Source organism: Amblyomma americanum, chromosome 9 (genome assembly GCF_052857255.1).
Source record: "Amblyomma americanum isolate KBUSLIRL-KWMA chromosome 9, ASM5285725v1, whole genome shotgun sequence".
NCBI classification, from domain to species: Eukaryota; Metazoa; Arthropoda; class Arachnida; order Ixodida; family Ixodidae; genus Amblyomma; species Amblyomma americanum.
In genome coordinates this window covers 148,436,865-148,462,085 of record NC_135505.1, presented here as the reverse complement: position 1 = coordinate 148,462,085, position 25,221 = coordinate 148,436,865, and the positions used below count along the sequence as shown (strand labels likewise).

General features: G+C 46.1%; 3 protein-coding genes across 5 annotated transcripts; 1 reads left to right on the top strand and 2 right to left on the bottom strand.

The window, feature by feature from the left end:
* Positions 1 to 356: 356 nt before the first annotated feature.
* Vha26 (V-type proton ATPase subunit Vha26) lies at positions 357 to 7,696 on the bottom strand. The gene is made up of 5 exons (XM_077638070.1): positions 7,489 to 7,696; positions 7,352 to 7,417; positions 4,655 to 4,764; positions 2,796 to 2,979; positions 357 to 907 (listed from the first exon to the last, which is right to left on the bottom strand). The coding sequence occupies exons 1-5, from the start codon at positions 7,519 to 7,521 to the stop codon at positions 632 to 634; spliced, it is 669 nt and encodes a 222-aa protein (XP_077494196.1). The 5' UTR covers positions 7,522 to 7,696; the 3' UTR covers positions 357 to 631.
* Positions 7,697 to 9,055: 1,359 nt separating this feature from the next.
* Positions 9,056 to 15,752, top strand: LOC144104854 (uncharacterized). 3 transcript variants are annotated; one of them, XM_077638065.1, is made up of 6 exons: positions 9,056 to 9,321; positions 10,145 to 10,354; positions 11,613 to 11,674; positions 13,178 to 13,509; positions 13,924 to 13,981; positions 14,066 to 15,752. In XM_077638065.1, the coding sequence occupies exons 1-6, from the start codon at positions 9,195 to 9,197 to the stop codon at positions 14,132 to 14,134; spliced, it is 858 nt and encodes a 285-aa protein (XP_077494191.1). In that variant the 5' UTR covers positions 9,056 to 9,194; the 3' UTR covers positions 14,135 to 15,752. The 3 variants fall into 3 exon arrangements, with proteins under 3 accessions (XP_077494191.1, XP_077494193.1, XP_077494194.1); XM_077638067.1 differs by having other exon boundaries at positions 9,056 to 9,406; XM_077638068.1 differs by having other exon boundaries at positions 9,056 to 9,417.
* Positions 15,753 to 15,897: 145 nt separating this feature from the next.
* On the bottom strand, positions 15,898 to 25,105 carry LOC144104855 (uncharacterized). Its single transcript, XM_077638069.1, has 4 exons — positions 24,565 to 25,105; positions 22,681 to 22,740; positions 16,197 to 16,272; positions 15,898 to 16,108 (listed from the first exon to the last, which is right to left on the bottom strand). The coding sequence occupies exons 1-4, from the start codon at positions 24,760 to 24,762 to the stop codon at positions 15,963 to 15,965; spliced, it is 480 nt and encodes a 159-aa protein (XP_077494195.1). The 5' UTR covers positions 24,763 to 25,105; the 3' UTR covers positions 15,898 to 15,962.
* Between the last annotated feature and the right edge of the window lie 116 nt (positions 25,106 to 25,221).

Genomic DNA, 25,221 nt, shown 5'->3' with positions numbered 1-25,221 from the left:
GAGGAGGGCAAAAGCCATGCATCTAGCACAGGGCCACCTACCATGGTATATTCGGCAGCACGGAAGGTGGAGCTTGTGTAAGCTTTTCGCAATATAAGCAGCTCAACATGGCAAGCACATTATGATTGTTCACTAATACTACACCACGTAACTTAATTCTAGCTAGAACTCTCGGAACTAAAAAACGAAAGACTATCTTGAATTACGGGGTGACGCAATTTTATATCCTATACAAAAAAAAAATGAATGCAATTAAGCACAAGAGTCAAAGGTTAGCAAGAAATGGCACATAAGCGCAACTGGCTGTTTTCACCAAGCAGCAAAAACAGCTAGACGCCTTTTATCAGCGACACCACTTGCAATGAATGCAACGTTTTTATTGGAACAGAATTACAATCAAGTCAAAATAAGTAAATACAGTGATTCGTAACAATACGGAAACCGGATCAGACATGTACAGCCTGCAATGCGATGACAGCAAGCGCAAAGTGCAGCGCTCTGCAACCGCATGCAGCAGCTCGTGCAATATGCCATGGATACACGAGCAAGACATTCAGCCCAATGCTGCACTACACTAGCACAGGGTCCTGACTACACTGGATGAAACCGCACTTAAAATCTGAAGGCTGGCCTAGTCGGAGAACTTGCGGTTGGGGTTCCGACCAAACAGTGCAGTGCGGATCTGTGGTAGAAGTTGGAGGGAGATCATGTCAAGCCGCTTTTCAAGCGTGTTGGAGACGCGGATGCGGCCCCGCTTAGCCAACAGCTCCACTCCGCCGCACGCCGCCTCTGACAAACCGGGCTCCAGAGTAAGATGCACTGACTGGCCTGTTGCTTCCTGGAACTTCCGCGCAACAGCGTCCAGGTCCACCAGCCTCTTGTCCTTCGGCCGACAGAACACTGCCACCTGCGCAAGCCCAAGTTGCAAGAAAGTGCATTCGCACTCTACGTACACCACAAAGACGGCCCCGCACAAGCTCAGAAGCTGCAACTGAAGTAACTGGCCAGCTAAGTGAAAGGGGGCAGTGAATTCCTTTACAAGTCAAAACACTGTACTGAAGACTGTGAAACATCTGTGTTTGCACAGAAAAAGGTATTGCACTGTCAAGACCAAACCTTGTGTACACCCCACTGAGCGCACAGTTTTCAGCACTTCTGAGAAGCAGGAGCATGATGGACCAAAACGACATGCCTGCAGATAAAATGGACCACTTTCAGCTACTCAACGCTAAGCACAGCCGAAACATGGCACTGAGATAAAGCTTAACATAAGCTTGCACGGTATGTACAGTATATACAGTTAAACCTGGATGTAACAAACCTACATGTAGCGAATGCCTTGACATTACAAAGGTTATGAATTTCCCAACACCACTCCCATTAAAGCCCGCGCATATGCTAACTCTACGTAACAAAGGCAATGCAGTGGTCTACCTTGATATAACGAACTAGCCACGCCGACTAGTATCTGCTATTAACTAGTGCTGCATTACTTGAAATTTGGCGAAATTGTGCGAAAGTTTAATGATGACAAAACATGTTCCTCTCATTGCAGTCACACAATGAGAGGAACGTCTATAATCGCAAGGAGCAAGCACAGTTGACACAGAGCCCTATGCTCCAGCGTGATCGGAGCCTCACAGTGACAAAGGCAGCAGTCTCTGCAGCTTTCGCTTTTAAAGTGTCACTCCAAGTGGCACTATTACAGTTCGTGCTTAAAAGCCATGCAAAAAAACGGGACGCAGGAAAGAAGGCACGGGATGAACAGTGCATGCCAATGCCAATCGCATGCCAGTTGCTCGCACGATTCAGGTGCCAAGACAAGGTGCACGACAGGAGCAGCGATGGCGAAGAGCGCCAGGAACTCTAGGGAAAAGTCTGCCAGAAATGAGACCGCAGAGAGAGGAGGCTGTTTCCGACTCACCCACTCTCCCTCTTTTAACGCATAGCGGAGTCTTGCGATCATCGGCAGAGGCAGTGGTGGCACATCCTGCCACACTCTCGTTATCAACGCGATCGCAAAATGTCTAAATGGTTACAGTAATGGGAATTTACTGCGAACGTTTGGTGGGCGATTCCATCTGCATTTACTTTTCATTCTGGCTTTTGTTCTGCACAGTCCTTTCGAGTTTCCACACAAAAAACTGGATGTAACAAAAAATTGCAGACTTTTCTCGATTTCATTATTTATCCAGGTTTAACTACATCCTTTTTCCTCACTTTTGGGTATAAAACAGCGCGAACGGACGAAAGTTCTGTCTTTTGCCCGTTCACGCTGTTTTCTACCCAAAATGAACATATACTAACTAACCCAACTGTCCATTCTAATACTTTTTGCTCCTGGCAGTGCATGTCAGCATATAGCATGTTAGCAGTAGCAGTGAGCAAATTCTGCAGTAGTGACCACACCAGTCATATCTGAAACTAGAATTCAGCAGTGTGCCTAGCATATGAGCTGAATGAAATGCACTGAATGCTGATATCAATCAGGGCTAAAGTAGCAGGCCTCTTGCTATTTCTTTTCTTTTCATGGCTGCTATGAAAACAACAGGTATTGGAAATTCTAACGCTATGTTTTTCAAATGTGGGATATAGGATACGAGAACGAAACACATTCTTTCGCACCTACCAGCGCATGCCAAGAATGGGACAGAAATTTATATGAAATGACAAACGAGACATTGACAAGAGACGCCAAACAAGAAGGCCTGTACATCATGCATATCTGGCGAATCAGTACTTCCAATTCTGCCTATTCGACACACCAGCTGAGAAATCAGTGAGTGATTACCCACCTCTGGTTCAAGCAGCTGCAGCAGCCCCTGGAGGATGAGCTTCTCGAGCAGCTCCCGGTAGCGGGCATCGTCATTGGTGATGTCCCCAAGGTGGCGGCGGGCTTCTTCGAGCACCCGGCGTATGTGCTCCTCGCCCTCACGCAGCACCCGCAGCCGTGCCTGGTTCAGCATGTTGGAGCTCTGGCTGCATGCGCACCGGGCAAGAAGGACAGAGAGCCACGTTCAAGGCAACACCAAATGCACAAAGCTGGAACATCCGAGCGCATAAATGCAACACACAGTTCAGGCCACCTCTCCTGCTCCACCACAGCCTTTGGAATGCAAGCAAAGGAGCCAAGAAAGCACATTCATTCACTCTTGCCTGTGCTAGCTTCTTCCTCACACCTTCACTTTGACTCCATCCGCGTGTGCCTGCATGGCTCTGATGCAATTGCCCACAGCACCATCCAGTGGCAGTGCCCTGCACCCATTTGGCACATAGCACCCCTGATGTGAGACATGTGAAACATGTCTACAGAGCCACGCACAGGCCCATGCCAGAAGTCCACCCATAAACATCATCTGCTGCAAAAAGTGGAAAAACTGGCCACAGCAGCTGGGTTCCGAGGAGAGCACTTGTTCACTACTGCAGTCGAATAGGCACAAGCGCTTCACCTTGAGCCCATCCACTGCCGTCCCAATTTCACACTCCTGACTTTGCAGTGTAGAACTTGGGCCCACTATAAAACAGTGAGAAGTACAGTGCAACACAATCCACCATGAGAAGGAGCAAAATCAGAGTGCAATCCACCATCACTTGAATTATTTAGGCAGGAAAAAAATTTCCCACTGCTTTTTACATACTCGATGTCCCAAGAAACAAAGGTCAGAAACAGTCCCCTGCATACCCACTGCATACACAGAGTGGAAACCAAGAACAGCCACAGACATAATACCACAGTCCCCATTACCACATAGGGACCAAGCAAATCAACATCATCTGTAGTGCTCAGTGCCTGCTAGATTCCTAGTTCAAGCAACATCTTTGTGGCACAGGACTACAGTTTAGTGCCAAACACATCTGCATCTTCAATGACCTGAAGCACAAGCTATGTATATCTGATATTAACAAAAGGATGCAGTCAGCAGGTTCCACAAAAGTTTGGACCTATTTAAGAAGGGAGAGGCTGGCAGTTGTTAAATATGGTTAAATTTTCATGGGATAAGACGCGTGCAGCGTGTGGCTCGACTTGCTCCTTGGCTTCGTCACTTGAGGAAAACACTATTCCTGCAGAATGCATCAAAACCAACCAGTCTGGCTCCAAGAACTTGCCATCTTCCCCTCTGTTATAAACAAACCTGCATCCCACCATGGTTCATGAGTGGCTGCTAGCATAGTGCACACAAGCAACGGATGCCAAGTGCCAGAGGCCTGCTGCATAGCTCAACGAGGGCCTTCCTTCAGACAGAAGAAAAACATTTCGGATGTGACGGAAACACAACACGGCGAGTAATCTAAGTCCATTGGTTTCTGTCCCAACATTTTTGCTTATCTATCAGACACAAGTATCCACAAATAGGGACCTCACTTAAGCACGCCACACTAAAGCTTGTGTTTACCACAGCAGCTTCGAGAGAGACTGGGAGGGAGGTAAATCTTCATATCAATTAAAAAGCTCACGCTTTTCTGTGCCTAGGTCCCATATTACCAATGCCCTTAATCTTGCAGAAAATCTGCCAACAAAGTACACTTTAACTTATGGAAGACCTGAAACAAATGACACATTCAATCTGTTCTGTTTCGTAAGCATGATGCAGCTTTGATATGCCTGCTGGATGTTCACGCAGCACTACCACCAGACAGAAAGATGAGGGCTCACATCTTGCGCTGCAGCTCCACCTGCTTCTCTTTGCGTGAATAGTAGTCCATGATCTTGAGCCTCTGCTCAGCCACCAGGCGGCCCTTCTCAATGTTGAACTCTTCTTCCGCCTAAGGGGGGGGGGGGGGGTGGAAGGGGGAAGAGGTCGCACTGTGTCAGATTAAATTTGCACTTACTGGTTCTGCTCACTCAACCTGGTGAGGCTTGAGTTTTAATGGTCACCAAATATATGTGGGTATAGCTACCACCACCATCATCATCATACGATTCCCTGTGCATGAGATGATGACTATACCCTTTGTATCAAGTTGCAGCTGTGTGGACCGCATAGCAGACTCCTAAAATTCAGAATAGTTAATAGTAAAATGAAGAAAAGGAAGAACATATCAACCACTGTTGCCACACCACCATGTCTATGCCACCATGGTTCACACATAACACAGCCAGTGCAGTGGCACATGAATGCAGGTGACCAATGGCCTAACATCAATGCCAATGTTCTAAAAATGCTGATCACATTTCAAACATTTTGGGTGTACGTGGAAGCTGTGCTACAGAGGTACAAGTCAGCATGACTACAAGGCAATCGAGCACTTTCCAACATCCGTCTGTTGTTGATACCTTCGGCTTCACCCGCCATGTTCTGGACCATTAGTTTCCAACCTTTATATTCTGCTAAATCTTTTTTTCAGTCCAACACCAGTTAAAAAACTAAGGATGTTTTGAACAAAGAAAAGGGCTAGACTCTTTCAGTTGCATTTTTAATCAAAAATTAACAATAAAAGCCATCTATTAGTTTTGTGATGAACACATACACACCAGTAAGTCAACAAAAACCAGGAAAAAGCCTGAAACTCTCTACAAGCCTTTTAGATCATTTCTGTTTCATGTTGCAGTAACCACATTATGTTAGTCCACAAACCTCAACTTGTTCGGCAATGGGCACAGTACATTTTATTTGGTATTTCTTTTATACAAAAGTGGTGACCAAAGGACTGCCCTTGCAACACTGCAATAAAGGAAAGTAATAATCTAGTAGCCTCTGCTATGCTACCAGCAAAGCTTATAGGAGTTATATATGTGCCTCAATCCTCTGAGTAAAATCCTGCGAGACCGACTCTAAGGAGATTAGATGCAGGCAGCCACAGGAGCTAGCAAAAACACTCAGTCAATTAACAGACCAAGTTGGATACACACTGACCAAAAAGGTAAGATCCACACTGCATGAACTATCAACTATCATCACTGCATCAACTATTATGTCACTGGTGTCTCACTAATTAGATGGATAAGCAACACCACAAAAAATCCTCAACACTGGTTTGGTTTGGTTTATGGGGGTTTAACGTCCCAAAGCGACTCAGGCTATGAGAGACGCCAAAAATTTCGACCACCTGGGGTTCTTTAATAATAATAATAATAATAATTGGTTTTCGGGGAAAGGAAATGGCACAATATCTGTCTCATATATCCTTGGACACCTGAACCTCGCCTTAAGGGAAGGGATAAAGGAGGGAGTGACAGAAGAGAGAGAGAGGTGCCATAGTGGAGGGCTCGGGAATAATTTCGACCACCTGGGGACCTTTAACCTGCACTGACACAGCACACGGGCGCCTTAGCGTTTTGCCTCCATAAAAACGCAGCCGCCGCGGGTTCTTTAACGTGCACCGACATCGCACGGTACACGGGCCTCTAGAATTTCGCCTTCATTGAAATTCGACCGCCGCGGACGGGATCGAACCCGCGTCTTTCGGGCCAGCAGCCGAGCGCCATAACCACTCCGCCACCGCGGCGGCTTAAATTCTCAACACTGCTATTCTGTTCAGCATAAAGACTTTAATCGTGATGTGTACTCCCAAGGATGTCATTTACGAGCCTGTATGCTTTTGCAGTACATCTGAGCTGCAAATCCATGGAAGGTTACAGGCACTAGTTAGTGCATGTCTTTACATACATGCTGGTCATGTGCACCAAATCACCTGGTGTCCTCCAGCGTCACTGCATTCAAGTGTGTGTGAAAAGACTTCAATGAGCCATGTTTCACAGAATGAGGCATAATAGCTATGAAAGTGCTGAACCACTGGATGTCTTCCAAAATGAACTAAAACCGGAGTTCGGCCAAAGTATATGTCAGATTAATTGCATCATGCATGCACGTACACCTGTTATCTGTCTAGCTATTGCATCTGAATATTTGAAGCCTGGAACATCAACACGTATGTGACATTTGTTATAACACTGCACTGGTTGCGCATATGCATCAAACAGCTTGGCTATTTTTTATTTGGTTTTTGGATTTTTTTTTCGCATCTCCGAAGTACGCAAAGTGGGTACCTTTCTGCCTCGGCCTGCGTTGACATAGGTGTCCATATATGTCTACTAAAAACGTAACACATGCCGAGAAACTACCAGTTCCAGCTATGGTCTTGCGCGCGGTGCTAGTTTCACAGCTAGCTGGGCAAATAACAGGTCATAATGCTGCGTAGAAAAAAATATCGTCATTAAAAAAATAGCAATTCACACGAAAATGAGAGCTACCGCAGGACCCTGGCACCGCCTTAGGGAAATTCTCCAGGGTTTCACTATACCGTTAAACCATGATAAAGGCCTGAAGTAGTCGGAACATATCCGATGGCGGAGGGCCGGCGCATAGCTCGGAAATGCGCGAGGTTCTCCGTGCGTGCGACGGACGCATACCTTTGCGTCGACTTCTTCGACTTTTTCGTTGGCTTCCTGTTCGATGAAAGCCATCATATGCTTTATCTGAAAGGTAAAGAGAGAACACACACGATGACTTCATATCATAAGCAAGAGCTTCGCCGGTGCTTTCCCACCTGTTTCTTTACGTCGGAGTCGCTGAGAGCCATGGCTGTCGGTTAGAGCGGCCGGTTCTGATACTCTTCGTCAAAATTTTAGTGGTTTGAGAAAAAAACTACAGCTGCTGCACAGCCCTCAAAAACTTTACAAACAACAGGAAGACCCACTGCGGCTACGGGCGGTCGATGCAGACGCTGTCATGTGACGGCCGCACCGACGTACGCTGCCCGGATTCCGCGTTGCGGAGAAGATGGCGCCACAGGCCTTTAAGGCTTTGACGTTGCTTTGTAAGAAATCATAAAAATGTAATTATAATAAGTTGTGAAAGCATTATTAGGATAAAAACAAGGTATTGCAAAATGATACTTCATAAAGTTTCTAAATATTACCCAGAGAAAAAGCTGGCGAAACAACTCTGCAAGTTTCTTAAAGTTAAAATTCATTATGAGTTTCTTAATTAATTTGGAGATAAATAATAGTCTAACTAGACTTGCTCTCCTATTGGCCAAGTATTGCACACCACAAAAACTAATATTTCTTGCTTAACAGGCACAATTTTAAAAATAAATATTTTGTCATAAAACGTTCTCACTTAAACACTTTAAGAGGATTTTAATGGCATTTCGGAAAACAGAAACCATTTATTGGCGTCGTGTTTTGCTGCTGGCTGTTGCGTTTTTGCTACTGTGGCTTTTAAGCACTACGTTCACGCCAAATTCGCCTGCGCCGTGGACGCGTAGAGTTTCTTGCGACGGCGCTGCGCCTGAGCTAGGGTGTACCCTAGCTGAGCCACTATGGGCGCTCAAAGCATCATGGGGCTAGTGTTCCTGTATATGCTCCCGCAGGGCTAGTGTTCCTGTATATGCTCCCTGCGCATATACAGGAACACTACATGGGGCGTTGAGCTACTTGGTGCGAGACAGTTGTTTCTTGTTTTTTTTTCGGGAACAGAGAGTGGCGTTACCGTCTTCCATTTCCGTGGGCGTTCCATGGGCGTTCCGTCTACGGCGCAGACGACTTTGGCGCAAACGTAGTGCGCAAAAGCCATAGTAGCGAAAACGCAACAGAACACGGCGCAAATAAAAGGGTTTTGGTTTCTGAAGTGCCATTAAAAAACCTATTAAAGTGTTTAAGCGACATTTTTTTACAAACATATATATTTTTGAAAGTGCACTTGTTAAGCACGAATTATTGGGTTTTGTCGTCTGCAAAACTCGGCCAATAGGGGAGCAAGCCATCGATTATTTTGGGCAAACTTTGCATTTACACGTTTTTCTGCTCGTTTTTTGCAATTTATAGAGAGGATATTAAATGTTAAAACATTCTTGATTATCGAACAACGTTTGTTTTTTTTATTTTTTGGCCAAAAGCTGTGATTTAGCAGTCAGTAGCTCTGCGCTCCATGATGGAGCGCCCATGGTGGCTCAGGTGGTCTCGAGGAAGCTCCGCGCAAACTGCCATAGGCCACTCTGTGTCCCGCACCAAGTAGCTCATCGCCCCATGATGCTTTGAGCGCCCATGGCTTACTGACATTCTTTTAATGCACTCAGTCATCTCCGACCTGTCCGCAAAACATGGCGCTGCGATCGTTTCCCCGCCTGTCGTCTGCTCATGTTTTGACCGTCGCGAGAGTTAGTTCTCGATAGCTACACACTTCTGGTGCCTCATTTGTCTCGCTGAGCTTTTGGAATTCATAACGACAGCTTTAGCGTGTCCGTTTTTTATGCCCCACGTCTCAGAACAACCACTATGCTTAATAGGAGGGATTGGTCACCAGCGTAACGTCGCACTCCTGTTGCCATGGGTAACGCAATCAACAACGCAAACCCAGAGCATGCTTGGATCTTTCGGTGAGCCTACGTGATTGCGCGCTGAAAGCAGTGCGATGAAGTTATTAAGCAAACACACGCCGGATGGTTCGGTCACCGAGAGGTGGTACGTACTGTGTATGTGTTCCAATCGCGCCTTGTTCTGACTGCGCGCTGTCTAGCGCTGTGGTTCAGTCCCACGTGCCTCCGGAACTCGATCCTCATAACTGATTATTTTCCACCGCAGTATATTATGAAGGCACGCTGAAATAGCTACATTTTGAATGTTTTAATAGCCAGTGTGTAAGATGAGCACAACGACCGTGTTCCCTTTTATACTGGACCACACAGCACAAGAGTCAAGCTGCGTAATTGCTGCATATCTGAGCAGCGCCTCTGTCACGATGGAGTTACTGTGCCCGAGCATTTACACTAACGCACGAAAGTCATGGGCGCCCTCTGCACCCTCATTTCAAAGAACAATCAAGCCAATTAATTCCTGCACGAAGATCTTAAGCAATTATAGAAAAAAATTAAACAGATCACTTTCTCACCTCAGGGGGCAAACTGGCAGCGATAACTGCTCCTCTCTGACAAATTCTGTCTCATAGGCAATACAGCATGAGAGCTAGGCGATACAATTATATATAACACTGCAAAAAAAGAAAAGAAAAGCCTTTTTTGGACTTGGCTGATACACATCTTGCAGAAGGCATTACTAATCGTTAATTGTCTCCAGCAGGCCAGCTAGAAAATTTCCAGTTCAGCAAGCTCCAGCTCGAAGGCAGCCAGCTGAAATACATGTTTTTTATTTTCATATACTGGAGCATTTCTTTCTCACTGAAACACACGTCATATTTTACAGAAAGAAGAAATTCTATAGGCAGACATAATCGATGGCTGCATAAAGGCTACCTGGCAATCATGTGGCAGCGGAGGAAGCAGCAGCCCTTGGTGACTGCGGGTAATGGGCGTCGGCCACACTTTCCAGCAGCAACAGCGAGCGGACGCTTCGAGCAGCGCCTGGCAGCAAAGCACCTGATGCTGCACTGGCTGGCCACCGAGCAGGCTACTGGTATACCACTACACTGCCACCGATGCCACGCTCACTCCTTTTGCGAAAAACACTGCTGACTACTTCAGCATTTTCTTCCGTAAAATAATTTGCTTGCAATTGATCCTTAGAAAACACATGATATGTAGATAAGATGGAAAATACCATCTGCATTTCATATCTAGGCTAAAAGTGCTAAAAGTACCATTCACAGTGCCAGTCAATTAGCTCTGGCAGCACAAAGTATTCCCAGAAAAGGGCAAAGTCATACTTAATTAGTGCTACTAAGTTATGAAAACTCCAGTGTAAATTAATGTTCCTCAATACCAAGGCAAAAGTTATCTTCCAGAAATGATATGATCACCATTGCTGCGCTCTGTTGCAAGGCGTTTTTTTTTTTTTTTTGCTGGCTGATTATGATTACATATTACTGAAATTTTCTAGTATTTCACAGTGTTAGTTTTAATATTTTATGCATGATCTGTGTATTACACTCCCCTTGCCATTCTATTTTGTAACTCCAGCACAGAATAAGGTCTCCGGGGAAGGTTGTAGCTTATAAAACTCTCCTCCTATTAAAAATGCATTTCAAGCATTTTAAATACCCATGCACACTAGGTATATGTGCTGTACAAGAGGCTGCTTTGGTGATTATTTATACAGATATGCTGTTTTGTTGATGCAACCAGCATTTTAAAATCAGAGTTGGCTCAATTTAGTCTCATTCATCTATGCATTTCTCTCCAGTCGCAGTTTCAACACTGAGTTGCTTAGACCTGGGTGGCTTAGGCTGGAAGCCTTGGCACTGAGGACCACTGATATCATTGACAAGGAGCCTACTTTAAGTTTGGTAATTGGTTCAGGTACATAAGATGCCCAATAAATTTATGCTGGAGTTCCTGTAATTTGCATACCAATGTTAACAGAAGCATGATTTTGCTCTTTTGGGTGTGTGAGTGCAATTTGTGAGTAAATCTATCAGAGCAATCTTGTTTACCTTGAAAAGTAATCAAAAACACCATACATGTTGCAAGCTAGCTTGACCTGAGCCTAATTTAACCTGCCAACTTTCTGACTTGTAGGGGGGGATGCACATTTGTGGAGAAGCACTGAAGCTTTGACATGGCTTTGCAGGACCCATTGCAGCAAAATTTAATTTGCAAAGTTTACATTGATTGTTTTTAAAAACAGAACACTATTCTGGATTGAATTCAAATGGAGAATGCTGCATTCCTTCCATGGCAAATATTGCACACAACTTCACCTCTTAATTGCGCAGCTGCAGTGGACACGGGCAGGCAACGCATTCAGCCCACCCGAGCTGGAAAGCAAGTTTCAAAGGCAAGTTCTTCTACTGTTTCGTGGACAAGAAGAAGGCAAATCTTGTTTTTAACAATGTTTGCGTGAGCTTGGTGTACACATCTACTCTTCCATTAATTTTGTGCAAATGAAGGCTGCACTAATGCAGCCTGAAAGGATACCAGAGCGCAGAGCACGCAAAAGAACCGATTGGTGCCAGCAAAATGCAGGATTGTTAAGTATTTAGCGTGCATAACGATAGCAGCAGATTATAATGATGGCAGTTTTTAAATAGGGAAGTAATGACTCATTAGTATGCACCCAAGTGCACGCATATGGCTACAAAGGAAAGTTAATTTTCCATTTTTCTTAATGCAATAATTTATAAAATTCAGCATAGGAGTGAAGTCGAAATGGAAAGTGTGATGACATTTCTTTTACTTTACTCTTGCTTTCCTGCATCTGCTTTTGCTATTTTTGCATCACCTCTGTGCTCTCCATAGTTCTCCCTAGACATGCTAATGAACAAAAGCAGCAAGGCTCAAACATATTTTATCCCCTGCTCTGAACTGCCTGCACAGCGTTTTTGGACAAAAAAGTTCTAACCTACATCACCATTCAGTGTGCATCACACATCAAGAATGTGGTAACTGCATACACTGTTTTTTTAATAGGTCAGCTATGCAACATCGGTCACCGCCATAGGTGGTAGTGACAAGTGGAAGTAATAACAACAGCATTACAGTTAGACGATACCAACTAGGCATAGTGCTGCATACAGAGACATATCACAAGGATGATGTGGCCTGGTGCATGACTGTTGGAGGAGTGATGATGCATTTTGTATGTCCATCAGTCCTTGTGCACAACCTTTTCTCACTAGTATTGTGTGCATAAGTTTAATCCATACGCAAGTGTAATGCTACTGCAAGTGTTCTTAATCTCTCTGCGGCATCTGTCTTCCCAAGCACATCTTTCAACATTGCTCATTTGTTTCCAGATGAGAAACAAGGTTTTTCAATATTATTCAATGTTACTGTGATATACAAGAGTAACACAATCAACCATGTTTCCCTTACTTTGCTTGAAAGCGAAAGTTGTGGTAACACTGCCAAAATGTTATGAATATGTTGGTCCACACGATAATGTCTGCGGCCTTTTCTTCATAATGAGAAATGAACAGTGGAAGCAGCATCCAGCAATGTTGCTTAAATGTTGCCAATCACGAACATCAGATGTAAAAGTCAGCCTTCTTTGTATTGGGTCACTGCTGCTTCATGGGTATGGCAGGCCAAAGTCAGAAAAAGAAAAAATAATATTCGCACGGCTTGAAGCAGCAGCAACAACAACAAAAAATTGAGCGTTGTTTCCATGTTGCCGGACATGAGCACCAGAAGAGGCTGTAGTATGCTGTGCACCTTCCTGGTGTTTGTGTTTCAATGTCTGTGTTCATTCCCTGCATCTTTTAAGCACAGTTTTCAGTAACTGTGCGATACCAACTAGCCCCTTTTGTAGTGTCGCTCACAAGAGCACTGGCTAGCCCAGGTCAACACAAGAGGGCAGGAGCACCATGCAACAACAGTAGCTGCTCGTCTGACCGACTTGCTGAGCCGATGCCGTCCCATAGAGGTCCCATCAACAGAGCCTCGGTCACGCAGTGCAAACTGGGCACAGTCACGGTTGGCGCAGATGTCCTGGTGCTACCAAGGCCCTCTGCGAAGCACGTGGCCAGCAAGCCCGGTTTCATCTCAGAGTGCTTCCACGGACTTTGAACAGGAAGACTACCATGTTGGTGGCCTTGAAAATGGGGCCCCCTACCTCAGCTTCCTGGCGCAACTCACTGAACACCTTGTCAAGCAGCCACAACTCTCCAATGAGTGAGTGCATCTGCATGCTTCTTAGCCCAAATACGATATGAAAACACTAATTGAGTCAAATATGAGGCAATAGAAAGCCTCTATATTTAATTGAAGAAAACTCATTTCTAGCATACTTTCAAGTTACAAAGGGGGCAGGACATCCATCAAGTTGTAGAGCTTCTACTCCTGTCTCCTTCTGTAGGGAGAAAATCGAAAATTTATTGAACAGCTGCTTCATATCTCTACCAGTATGGTATGCACTGTTTAATGTTCGAGACCTGCGCATGGGCTCTGAGAGAGACTGTAGTACTCAAAGAATTTAACCTTTCATGCCTTTACACTGTGTTGAAATCTACTCATGTTCATTTTGTTGTATTCTGTGCTACTGAAGTGTTCGCACAGACAATGTTTACATTGGATTTGTTCACACAGGGCTCTTTATACCACATGCAAGAGGTACATTGCCAAGGAAGGGGCTGCACTGGACACTGTAAGCCAATAGCTCTTTTACGGCATGCAAGCCACACATGACCTGGAATGGCACATACAAGGCGATATACCTTTCTGCATGCAGGACATGCTGTGGGCTCTTGTAAAGGAGCTGTTCCCAGACTTGGATCAATTTGAACCATCCATGTCCTAAAACCTCAAGAGACGCTCAAGAGCCAAGCCATCATCATCATCAGTGCAGTCATCACAACCATCATTGCAACCAGGTTCAAATAAAGCTCACTGGTGAACAAATGCAGCTCGAAGTAGCCTCCACGCATATCCACTGACAATCCGTTACAATATTCCAATACAATCCAGTAGGCTTTTCGGGTGGCTTTCCACAGCCGCCTAGTGTTTGCAAACTTTCTGCAAACATTACACCCAACTGCTATGCTCGACTCCATTGCCCTTCCTCAGAGTCAGCCGCATCTCTCTAATATGACAGATGTAGTACTATGTAATATCGTGACATACTTCAACATTGCGCACTTAGTCGACGGGTATACCCCCAATTTACAAATGGCTAACCAAAGGAAATGAAGTAACCATCAGAACACTTCAAACCAATACATTCCACAATCCCTATCTCATGATTATAATGTACCCCACCCTATTCAAGAACAACTGCCAATTTTGCAATGAAACAGCAACCCTATGCCAAATGGTACGGGCATTTGCGTCAAAGAAATCCAAACATTAGCTAGCACACAAAATCCTGCACCTGAGCACTGGGAGGGCGCGCTGTCCAGCTCGTGTCAGCGACAGCTGGCGGAAAGGGCCAGGACTGCAGCAGGGTCCAATGCAGTCCTAGACTAGGAATTTCAGCCACATACTTAGCAATCCTGTTCAATGAAGTTTTGTTCACTCATTCTGATCACTCAAGAGGAATGCGTACGAGATTTGTATCTTGCCAGTACTGGCCTACGGTGTAGAAACTTACATGCTAAAGGCGGTGCTTGATTAAATTCAAGACAACTGAGTGAGCTGTGAAAAGGAAAACGACAAGTGGCAGAGTTAAGGGACATGAAGAGAGCAGAGTGGGTCAGGGAACTAACACGAGTTAAAGGGGCTGTGAAGAGGGCTCTAACAAAGTTGCGGCATGCCTGGGATATTAAAGCACGCCACTTCACGAATAGTGTCCAGCAAGAATTTTTTTAAATGCGCTTTGTAGAAGCTGAGTTATCTGTAGTTAAAATTTGAATTTCAACGTCTAAGCGCCTTTCCCTCTCCTCTCGTCACGTTTTGCACGCTAGAAGGTAGGCGCTCCTTCGCCGACCCCCCTCTGGGAGCGGAGCTTCCCAACCCGCCGGAGTTAAGCGGCTTATTGGCCGCGGCCACGGTAGCTGCCTGACGTCTGAAAGAATCTAATCAATGGCCCCCTCTCACCTTGTCTACGCAGATGCAGGGGGGCGGAGGAGGGCGCGAGCATGAAAAAGTCGCCGGGAAGGGCTCGCCAACTGATGCGTGATTGTGGGTCATCTGCTGCATGTAGAAGAGTATTATTTGGCTCTGGTTTTCATGGCAACACAGTGCAGTGATTAAGGGAGTTAATGTGCTCTCCTTGGAAGGCGTTTCAGAGCCCCCTTACTGATATCTCATCTCAAATTAATGACAAGAGTTGAACAGGGCATGCAAGGCAGAGATGTATAAGCAATGGTTCCTCAGGGTAACGAGGTGTATTCTGTGACAAGGTTGACATAGCTGGGGTGGCAAAGAGTCAGGTGCGCAGAAAAGTTTGCGGGGCTGGGGCAACCACAGCTGGCATGAGACATAGAGGTTAATGGGAGAGGCCTTTGTTGAGTAGTGAATGCAACTGGGCTGGCGACAACAATGATGTTGGCAATAATGGACCTCCAGTAAACCACTATTCACCTGATCATCAAGCATTCTTAGGCAGCACTCAACAGGCTTGGATACTTGGAGCAAGGTTTATTCCGCAAGGCTAGCCACAGACAGTTCCCATTTTCCACAGAGTGAAGTCACGGCCGCTGTGTTGCCAGGCCTCGGAGCTTGCGGTACAGGCACTGTTTCCACTCTTCTTCGGGCACGTCTTTGGCCCAGGGGGGCACATGAGAGCTCGGCAGTTCAAACCCTGCCATGGCCGCCTGGATGGCCAGGATTTGTGCTGCACGGCGAAGCCACACCGGTAACATCAGCACCCTCGCCGAAGCTACCAAAGCCGCTGCTCACAAATGCTCAAGCAAAGTACTCACCCTGGGCTAATGGTTCTACTGGACGGGGCTCAGCTGGCCGCAGCATCTCCTCTGTCGGCCGCCACTCACTCGGGGCCTGTGGAAACAACGGGTTGTCAACAATGGTTTCTGCCAACCACAATCACATATGCACTTGTCTATTATTTTTTGCTGCGCAAGGTAAGAAGTGCCCATAACTGAGGGATAGCTAAAGAACTACACACACTAAATTTTAATTGCGTGCTTTTTGAAGAACAGGGCATCAGTAAGTGTAACTTGCCATATGAAATTCACCTTCACCTGGTAAATAATTTATAATTAAACAGTACTCTCATCTTGTTTCGTTTTGAACTGTGACTGTAAAATCAGAGTTCAGTTCAGATCCCATGAGGCATATAAAAATGGTGACATTGTTGCACAGAGCAGCAAGTACTTTGCACTAGAGGAGGTTGACGGGCACAAGAGACATTATCATGCCTTCACAATGGCTACCTTCTGAGCCTTCCAGGCTTTCACTTAAGAATAACCCAGTTTATTTCTAACAGTATCATAGCTGCTTGTTAATTTTTGGTTACTCCAGCTCTAGGGGCAGGCTGGCATAAGAGTTGGACCTAATGAAAATAATGATGCAGCTATTATACCGCAATTTTTTCTTTCCCTCTCGTGTGACCTGAAGTCAACTTTGACATCATAGCCAACGTTAGACTGATGAAACCAAAACTGAAACAGCAAGAAGGAAGAATATGCGCCAATTGAAGGTGAATTTCCCATGGTGATCCACATATGCCAATGTATTATGCATCACTACAAAGAAGAGAACATGCAACCAAAATTTTCATGCCCACAACCTGCAGAACCTGTGTTTAAAAGTGATGATGCAAAATACAAGGCAACATTGGTAACTTCAAATAGGACTCATTATGATATTCAGCCAATAATATCGCATGGTGCAACAATGCCCAATAAGTGCACAAACAGAGGTCATTAAAATACCAATTAATGTGAACCACTGCAGAACAATAAAGCAGATTATACCTGTGACAAAAGGCTTTAGTCTCTCAGAAATCTCACATGCCATAGTGCAGTGCAAGCACAGACTCCAATAATATACAAACAAAAGAATTTACTATTGTGTAACACGAAATTCAGTGAAAGCTGTTAAGGTTTTTACCATATGTTGAGGCAGCAAACATGAGAGAGACTTCACATTTGTATAGTTCTGAAGCACTCGTTCTAGCTTTCTGCACATACCAGCATTACCACTATCTCTCCTATCCGGTCTGCCACTCCAGAAACGTAGATCACCAATGAACCTCTCCTCGGGCGGCGAATTTTGCAGCAGCTGCCACAGATGGGCTGTGCCACATTCCTCCGTTCTCGCCATACTTTTCTTCCTTCCACGGTAACCACCTCCGATTAGGCATTCCTATGCTCTCATCAAACTCTCCTACTTCCAGGGTAAATACTTTCATGTTGGTTGCCATGGTAACCACCCTCTGGTTCCGCATTCCTACATTCTTGCCATACCCTCCTACTCCTCCTCCTCCTAGCTCCAGAGCACGATGGAAGAATATTATAGGTGTCGGAACGGCGGCGCTTGGAGCGGAGCGGCCGTGTCCCGCCGCGCGTGCATGCTTTGACAGTTCGCCGACAGATGGCGTGGCGATGCAGGGGGCCTTGGTTAGCGCCGCCTGCGCCGGTCAAAGCACGTGTGGGCACGTATCTTGCTTCAGTTTTGTGGACGTTGCTTTCTCGACAATCATGCAATTGTGAGCACAATGGGCAAGAAGTGTTTCGTTCCACATTGCACGACGGGATACAAAGGCTGTACCAAAAAACTGTCCCTCTTTTCCGCGCCGAAAGATAAGAACGCTTGAATCTTTGGCGTCGAGCTATCTATCCCAAGGAAGGATCGCTGCCTTCAAGCGAACGACCACGTGTGTGAAAAGCACTTCGAGCCCCACCTCGTGACTAAGGCATGGACAGCGCAGTACAAAGGACATGTCCTGGTGAGTGTTCCACGAAAGGCTTCATTGGCGAGTAATGCTGTGCCAAGAATATTTTCCGGTTGCCCGCTGTACCTATCGAAATCACTGAAAACAAGAAAGCGGCCCACGGAAAGACAAGCTTTGCCTTCGTCGAGAAAACGAGTCGCATCATCAACTGACTGTAACCAGGAAGGGGCCTCATGCAGTAAAGATAGTGATGGCGTTAAAGGAAGCCCGTGCCAAACATCCGCGAATGCATTCGACAACGACATGAATGTGATGGAAGGCCAAACTTCTGAAGTAATGCCTCAGCCTGTTGGTCCGTACTCATCACTGGAAACTACATGCGCCCCTTTCGCAAGCTTATTCGCCGACCTGCCACGGTCATTTCTTCCATCGAGTTCTTGGGGGTATCATCTGCTTGACGTGGGAGAAGTACGAAGCGTCGTTTTCTCCCAGCTTTCGCGCACCCAAACACCTGTCGGGGTTTTGCTATCAGATGCATTCCCGCCGACACAAAGCCCTGCACCTTCTTTGGTAACCACAAAAACTGTTGAAATTCAGGAAGATATGCTGGCGAAAATTGCCATGATGGGCAGGCCAGTTTCTATGGCAGATCTTGGATACGAAGGAACTTTATCAACTGTAGATGATGTAAAGGCTCTCTTAGAGCATGTGGACAACACAAAACTCTGCGCTGGTGGACCTAATGTTTTGGAGTACCCGCATGCTGAAACAAAGTGTGCATACCTTGATATTAATCAGAAATGGCGCCATAGAGGATGCTCTATAGTTGTTCACTCAGACTCTTCAGCATGTCACAAATGTGCAGGTCTTTCAAACGTCCTGCGGATACACCAGAAAAGAACAGAAGAAAGAAAGCGCAGGCTTCAGCCTGCTGCTGTGCGTCTCTTGCCTTCATACCAAATCAAGGACAAAGTTGCAGTCTTGCGTCGAGCAAATTATGCTCTGAAAAGAGCGAAGAATCGTGCCATCAACAGAGTGAAGAAACTGTCAGCGGAACTTGCGGAAGCTCGCGTCAACATGAAAAAATGTCAGAAGAAGAACTGGAGGACAAGCTCTTCAAAACTAACATTCCTAGTGCTCAGCTGACGGTAGTGAAAGAGTGCGTAGCAGCAGCTACGCTAACTAACAAGAAAAGCCGCCGCTACACGGAGGAGTGGCTTCTAATGTGTTTGCTTCTACATATACGGAGCCCATCTGCATATTGCTTTCTCCGAGACAATGGTGTGCTCCCTCTTCCATGCGTAACGACAGTGCGCAGGTACTTAAGCATGGTAAGATTCAAGTGCGGTTTTGACACGCGGTTTTTCACGCACTGAAGAAAAAGATGGCCGCTAAGGATAACTTCCAGCGCCATGGGATTCTTGTTTTTGACGAAATGCGCGTTAGAAAAGAAATACGAGTACATTCAAAGTCTATGGCATATAGTGGCTTCGTCGATTATGGCGATTCATCAGAGGCTCACGACGACCTTGCAGACCATGGACTTGTATTTGCGTTTCGCTCATTTGATGACAAGTATTCTCAGCCAGTCGCAGTGTTTGCAAGCAAGGGCCCAACAAAAGGAGCCATACTTGCACAGCTCGTCTTAAAAGCGATATTTTTGCTTGAAGAAGCGGGGGCCATAGTCGACGCAGTCGTCTGCGATGGCGCTAGTACAAATCGTTCAATGTGGAAAGATTTCGGTGTGAGTGGAACGCTGAAGAGTACTAGGTACTACTTCACACATCCTGCTGATGAAAACCGTAATGTGTATGTGCTTTCGGACGCGCCCCATCTCATGAAATGCGTTCGGAATCGTTTACACGCACAAAAAGTGTTGTGGGTGAACGGCGATCGCGTTCAATGGGCACATTTTGATAGGCTCTTTGTAGAAGATTCTAAGCAGCCAGGGAACTTGCGTGTGTGCTCTAAGTTAACTTTTTCCCACATCAATCCTTCAACGACCGAAAAAATGCTGGTGAAGCTGGCCACTCAACTGTTCAGCATGAGTGTAGCCAAAGGATTGGAATTCTATTCACAGAGAGGCACAAAAGGACTCGAAAATGTGAAGGCAACGGTGGAATTCACGCTGAGGCTTAACAATCTTTTTGACGCCCTGAATCAAACTCATACAAAGGAGGGCGTCACCGTTGGAAGCAAAGATTTAAGAGTCCTCGCTTCGTCGCTCTATTGACTAAATAACTGGGAAAAAGAAGTGGTATCAGGAAAGATATCTCGGGCAAGTTTCCTCACCGATCAAACCGCTGAAGGTCTTCGCGTGACTATTTTGTCCGCATTGGAACTATCAAGGTACCTGTTGAAAGAGTGCGGTTTCAAATACGTCTTAACCGGAAAATTTAACCAAGACGTGATCGAACGCTTCTTCGGTGTTATCCGGCAAGCTGGAGGTCAAAATGACCACCCGTCTATGCCCACGTTTCTGCAACTATACAATATGCTATCAGTCTATAGTCTCATTAAGCCCCCTAAATTCGGGAATTGTCAAGTCAGCAATGTTGAATCTGAGCACGGTGTACCTGTGCTAACGTTGAATGACTTGAAACTTGCTTTTGATGATAATGCCAAGTCTGAAGGACACGTTCAGCTGCTGGAAAAGAAGCTAGATGGCCTGGTTGCTGTTGAAGCGGAGGTTGACCATGTGTTCGACAAGTTGCATGAAGTACCGGAAGCTGCCGACTGTATAATTTATTATTTAGTTGGCTATATATGCCGCAAGTACTTGAAGAGTACAACGTGCACGAAGTGCCGTGAAGGATTATTGGAAGAAAGTGCCCTTCATCAACAGCCGGAAAGCAGCTTTGTTCTGTGTAAAACTAGAGGAGGCCTCATGCACCCAAAGCGAAGTCTCTATCACTTGCGCCATGCCACTGAGATGGAATTTCAGAAGCATGCGCTCTAAGAAATGCCTATGAATTGACGCTGGACAACATGCTTGACAACTACGAGTTTCAGTTCCCTTGTTCCGACCATAAAGAGGAAGTTATGGCAGCCGTGCTACACAATTATGTAGCCATGAGAATGAGGCAATTTTGCAAACGCCAGAAAGCTGATGCGAAAAATAAGACGCAGGAGCTGCGTAAGCGGTCCAAACTTCAGTAGGTAAAAATTTGGCTCCTGTTTCGCTGTTTAAATTGCGGGCATGAATACCTTGGTGTGCGTAGAATGTGCGGTGGTGTCCCTTTTTGTTTATGCAGCAAAAATTTTTGTTCTAAAATTGTATTCACCGCCTGTTCTGTGTAATGTCAAATAAAAAAAGCAAGCCGCACAGCACCTTCGTGGTTTCACTGCTTATGTTTCTTTAGGTGACCTCAATTTATGTGGCTAAATGCATGACCTTTTAAAAAACCAGGCGAATGAAATTATTTTCCTTATTATCGTGTACCTGCAAGCCTCTGCGGTTTACCTGTAGACGCAGTGCTTGTTCTTGCGTTGTGCACGGTTTTGCCTTCCCGTCTGACTAAGGCAGGTTGGGCTGTAGTACCGCGTCCGCTGTTATTTGCGCATATTGCTGCGACGGCATAGGCTGCGGTAAATAATGTCAAGAGACATTGCGCTCGACTCGCGTCGTACGAGCGCGAACGCTGCAAGGTGCAGGGCATGGCGAAACTCGCAGAGCATAAGCATTATTCATTGCAAACAACTTTCAGCCTCAGCTTTAATCAACATTCTTGTCTATTGCAAATTGGGTACTGAATACGTGCGTAATTATCAATTTTTTTCGCGTCCGTGTCTGCTTTCATTTAGCGCCTACGTTTGAAAACTAAGGCCCCTTTGCGTGTAGCGCCATCTGTCGAGGACAACGCAATGTATGCACAACTTTTTTCCGCCTGCGCAGCCTTCGTCCGGCCACCTAGCTTGTTCTTCCACCGTGCTCCAGAGTAACTACCCTCCAGGAGTTCCCATGGCAACCACCCATCAGTTGTCCCTTCTAACACTTTTGCCATAGCCTCTTCCTTCTACGGTAATCATCCTCCAGTTGGAGGTTCCTCCAGTCTTCAGATGGTTCGTAGTAACCACCTTTTAGTCACACCTTCCGACGGTCTCGCCATACCGTGCTACTTCCATAATAACTACCTGCCAGGTGGTTCCCATGGCAACCAGCCACTGGCTGCCCCTTTTTACACTCTGATCATACCTTCCTCCGGTTGAGGATACATCCGCTCTTGCGATACCCTTCTCCTTCCAAGGTAGCCACCATCCGGATGGTTCCAGTGGTAACCACTCACTGGTAATAGATTCCTCCACTCACGTCATACCCACCTCCTTCCATGGTAGCCATCCTCCGAGAGGTTCTCACGGCAACGCATCCACCGGTTACACCGCTGACTACGACATACTACTATGGCGGCAATGCAAAACCTAGGAACGGGTGCTTAACAGCTGTCGCTGTAAAATACCCGAAGATTGAATAACGCATCAACAGTTACTGCTCCTAACAACTGCAGAAATGTACAGTATAGCCACTGGTATGCTCTGCATGTTTGGCTTACCTCAGGCAAGGCCAGGGACCCAGAAGAAGAAGCTGCCGGCTCCTCATCTTCTGCCTCCTCCTGTGAAGACCAAGCAAAGAATGGTTTTTCTCTGGCCATTCATTAAGTGCCCGTCACATGTATACAGTACATGCTCAAACAGCTCAAAAGCAAAAGTGCACACTGCTTCACTCAGGATCACAAAGGCCACGCACAGATTTTTCAGCTGAAAGTCTGCATATTCATATTTCTGAGGGCGTTTCAGCCGGGCCTTTAGAACTGTAGCCTTCGAAAATTACATAGAAACACGTGATGAGAAACTCCACCAAGGCCAGATCAAGGAAAGAATCATGCCAAGGGAGAAAGAGAAAATAACATTTATTAACACCAGTCAAAACCGCAAAACAGCAGCATGTCTATCCGTCGGCCGGGATCCCGAAGGTCATGGCAGCAGACAGAGCCTGACTGATGAGCTCTTCCAGATATGTTGGAAGCTCGTTCAGGCACCAAGAGGTGCCTGAACATGCTATGGATTCGGGCATTAATCTAAAGCACGAAGCGCTTATGTGTCAGTCAACATCAAGATTCCGCACCCTGCCAAGATGCAGGTTACTCTGCCTTTAAGAATAAAAATTGCGGCTGATTTGCATAATTAGGCCAAATGCAAATATGTGCACTAGCTGGGTGTGTTTCACAATTTTTTAAATCGTGAAAACACTGCTATGCTAAGGTGTTTGTCATGGCATGTCATCTTTATAAAGCAGGTTGCTCGCCAGCCACCTACATCACGTGACCTTGTGACATCCTCACAAACTGCCAGGTGTATGTATATATACACGTGGGCAGATTGCCACCTGTCCATCGTGGCAGGTGGGCCACCTGCCAGAAGCAGGCCTCGGACAAACAACGGAGTGTCTAGCGTTCCGTCCAGACAGAACGATGAGTGTCTAGCGTTCCATCCAGACAGAACGATGCGACTGCTACTAGAGTTTCGTCTGAATGCTGTATTTGCTGGCACTGCAGTTCTGTCCATACCAGACCTTGTTCCTTTTCAAACCAACCCCTGGTTACAACACGTGTTTTAGAAGACTTCCAGAACACTGTACCCTATTGTCAAATGTCCTATAAGGTTTTGATCAGATAAGAACCATTACATAACACCCCAGCATGTACTCTGCTGCATTGCTGCGTGGTTTGTTTTGATACCCTTTGCATCTAAAGCAGTTAGGTTTGCTTTAGTTAGGTTAGGTTTGCTGTGACAGAACAAAAGGGGTAGCTGCGGTCCTTTCTGCGCTTAACTCACAGAACGGCTAATTTTTTTTTTCAGAATACCTGCTGCTTCACCCAGGCGGAACAACATTTGTGCTGTTAGAGTTCCCGGCACCCAAAAAAAGTTCTCGGAGGACCAAAACATGAAAAATCTGAATTACCTTACTGGCTAGAGGCGCAGCCATGTATTGGGGAGTGTATGGTGCAGGTCGTTTAGGGCACTGCAAATTACAGTCTTTAGTTTGCGGCTGCATTCTCAGACTGTCAAACAATTAAGCTGCTTTTGTAATTTCCATGTTCCAAAAACTTTTGTGGGCACCTGTACCACTGCATATATCAGCACAAAATGCAAATATTTAATTTGCTTTGTTCTTATTAGAGAACTTAAGTGGCAGTCACTGCTCCATGCGGATCCAAGCGAGAGCGATTTTTGTTACGCCTGGACCATGGGCTGGACGAATTTCCAACAGCTTTTTTTTTGTTGTTCTGTCTGGACGAAACCCTAGCCACAGCCGACAAACACACACACAGACACAACGGCTAAATGCGGGGAATGGCCAGTATATGTGCTAGCGGACTAAAATGACCACAGCGATATCCCAAATACGACCGACTATGGATGTCGGCGGGTCGCACCGCGTCGCTCGCCTCCTGGTCGGGGTCCTGGGGCAGAAGCTGATAGCCGCCGCCGCCATCCACGCTGTCCCCATCACCTAACTCGGAGTCCGAATCGGACGAGACATGCTGGTGCATGTGGTATGCGGGTACAGCCGGCAGGGCGTCGTCGCCGGAGTTGTTGTTGTCGGGCTCGGGCATGTCGTTTGGTAGCACCATGCTTGCGCTGCGGTCAGCTGGCGGCACTGGCGGGCGTCGAGTTTCGCTTCGGCGAGTGCTGTCTCTCCACCTCGAGGCCAATTTCGCGGCCGCGGCCTTGACAGCAGCGCGTGCCGGCTCGGTATGCTACTGCGTTGTGTAATTTGCAATTTATGACTTCACATGGGCTCCAATTAAAACAAACACACGCACCTAAACCAACCCAGCGTTAATCTCGCCCTCTCCCATGTTCGCACCCTCATTTTCATTGAATCAGTTTACACCGGCCTTGGTTACGCGGCGCAACCATCGCGTAAATGATTTGCAGGTAGAAGACCAGAAACTCGGCGCAGTCATTCAAACTTGTGTTTTTAACTAAAGCAACGGCATCTAAAAAATTACTGGCGTCTACGGAGTCAGATCACGGGTCAGATTAAGTGGCGTTGCGGTGTCTCGTGGCGGTGCGTGGCCCAAGTGGTG

Bases quoted from the DNA above. Each gene is read 5' to 3' on its own strand.
- LOC144104855 (XM_077638069.1), bottom strand. From the start codon at position 24,762: ATGGTGCTACCAAACGACATGCCCGAGCCCGACAACAACAACTCCGGC. The intron at 22,741-24,564 runs GTGCGACCCGCC...TGGTCTTCACAG, and splicing joins ACCAGGAGGCGAGCGACGCG to GAGGAGGCAGAAGATGAGGA. The intron at 16,273-22,680 runs GTAAGCCAAACA...TTGTTTCCACAG, and splicing joins GGTCCCTGGCCTTGCCTGAG to GCCCCGAGTGAGTGGCGGCC.
- LOC144104854 (XM_077638065.1), top strand. From the start codon at position 9,195: ATGCCCCACGTCTCAGAACAACCACTATGCTTAATAGGAGGGATTGGT. The intron at 11,675-13,177 runs GCAAGTTCTTCT...TGGCTAGCCCAG, and splicing joins CTGGAAAGCAAGTTTCAAAG to GTCAACACAAGAGGGCAGGA. The intron at 13,982-14,065 runs GTAAGCCAATAG...TTCTGCATGCAG, and splicing joins AAGGGGCTGCACTGGACACT to GACATGCTGTGGGCTCTTGT.
- Vha26 (XM_077638070.1), bottom strand. From the start codon at position 7,521: ATGGCTCTCAGCGACTCCGACGTAAAGAAACAG. The intron at 4,765-7,351 runs GTATGCGTCCGT...CCCCCCCCTTAG, and splicing joins TCGAAGAAGTCGACGCAAAG to GCGGAAGAAGAGTTCAACAT. The intron at 908-2,795 runs GTGGGTAATCAC...GGGCTTGCGCAG, and splicing joins TGCAGCTGCTTGAACCAGAG to GTGGCAGTGTTCTGTCGGCC.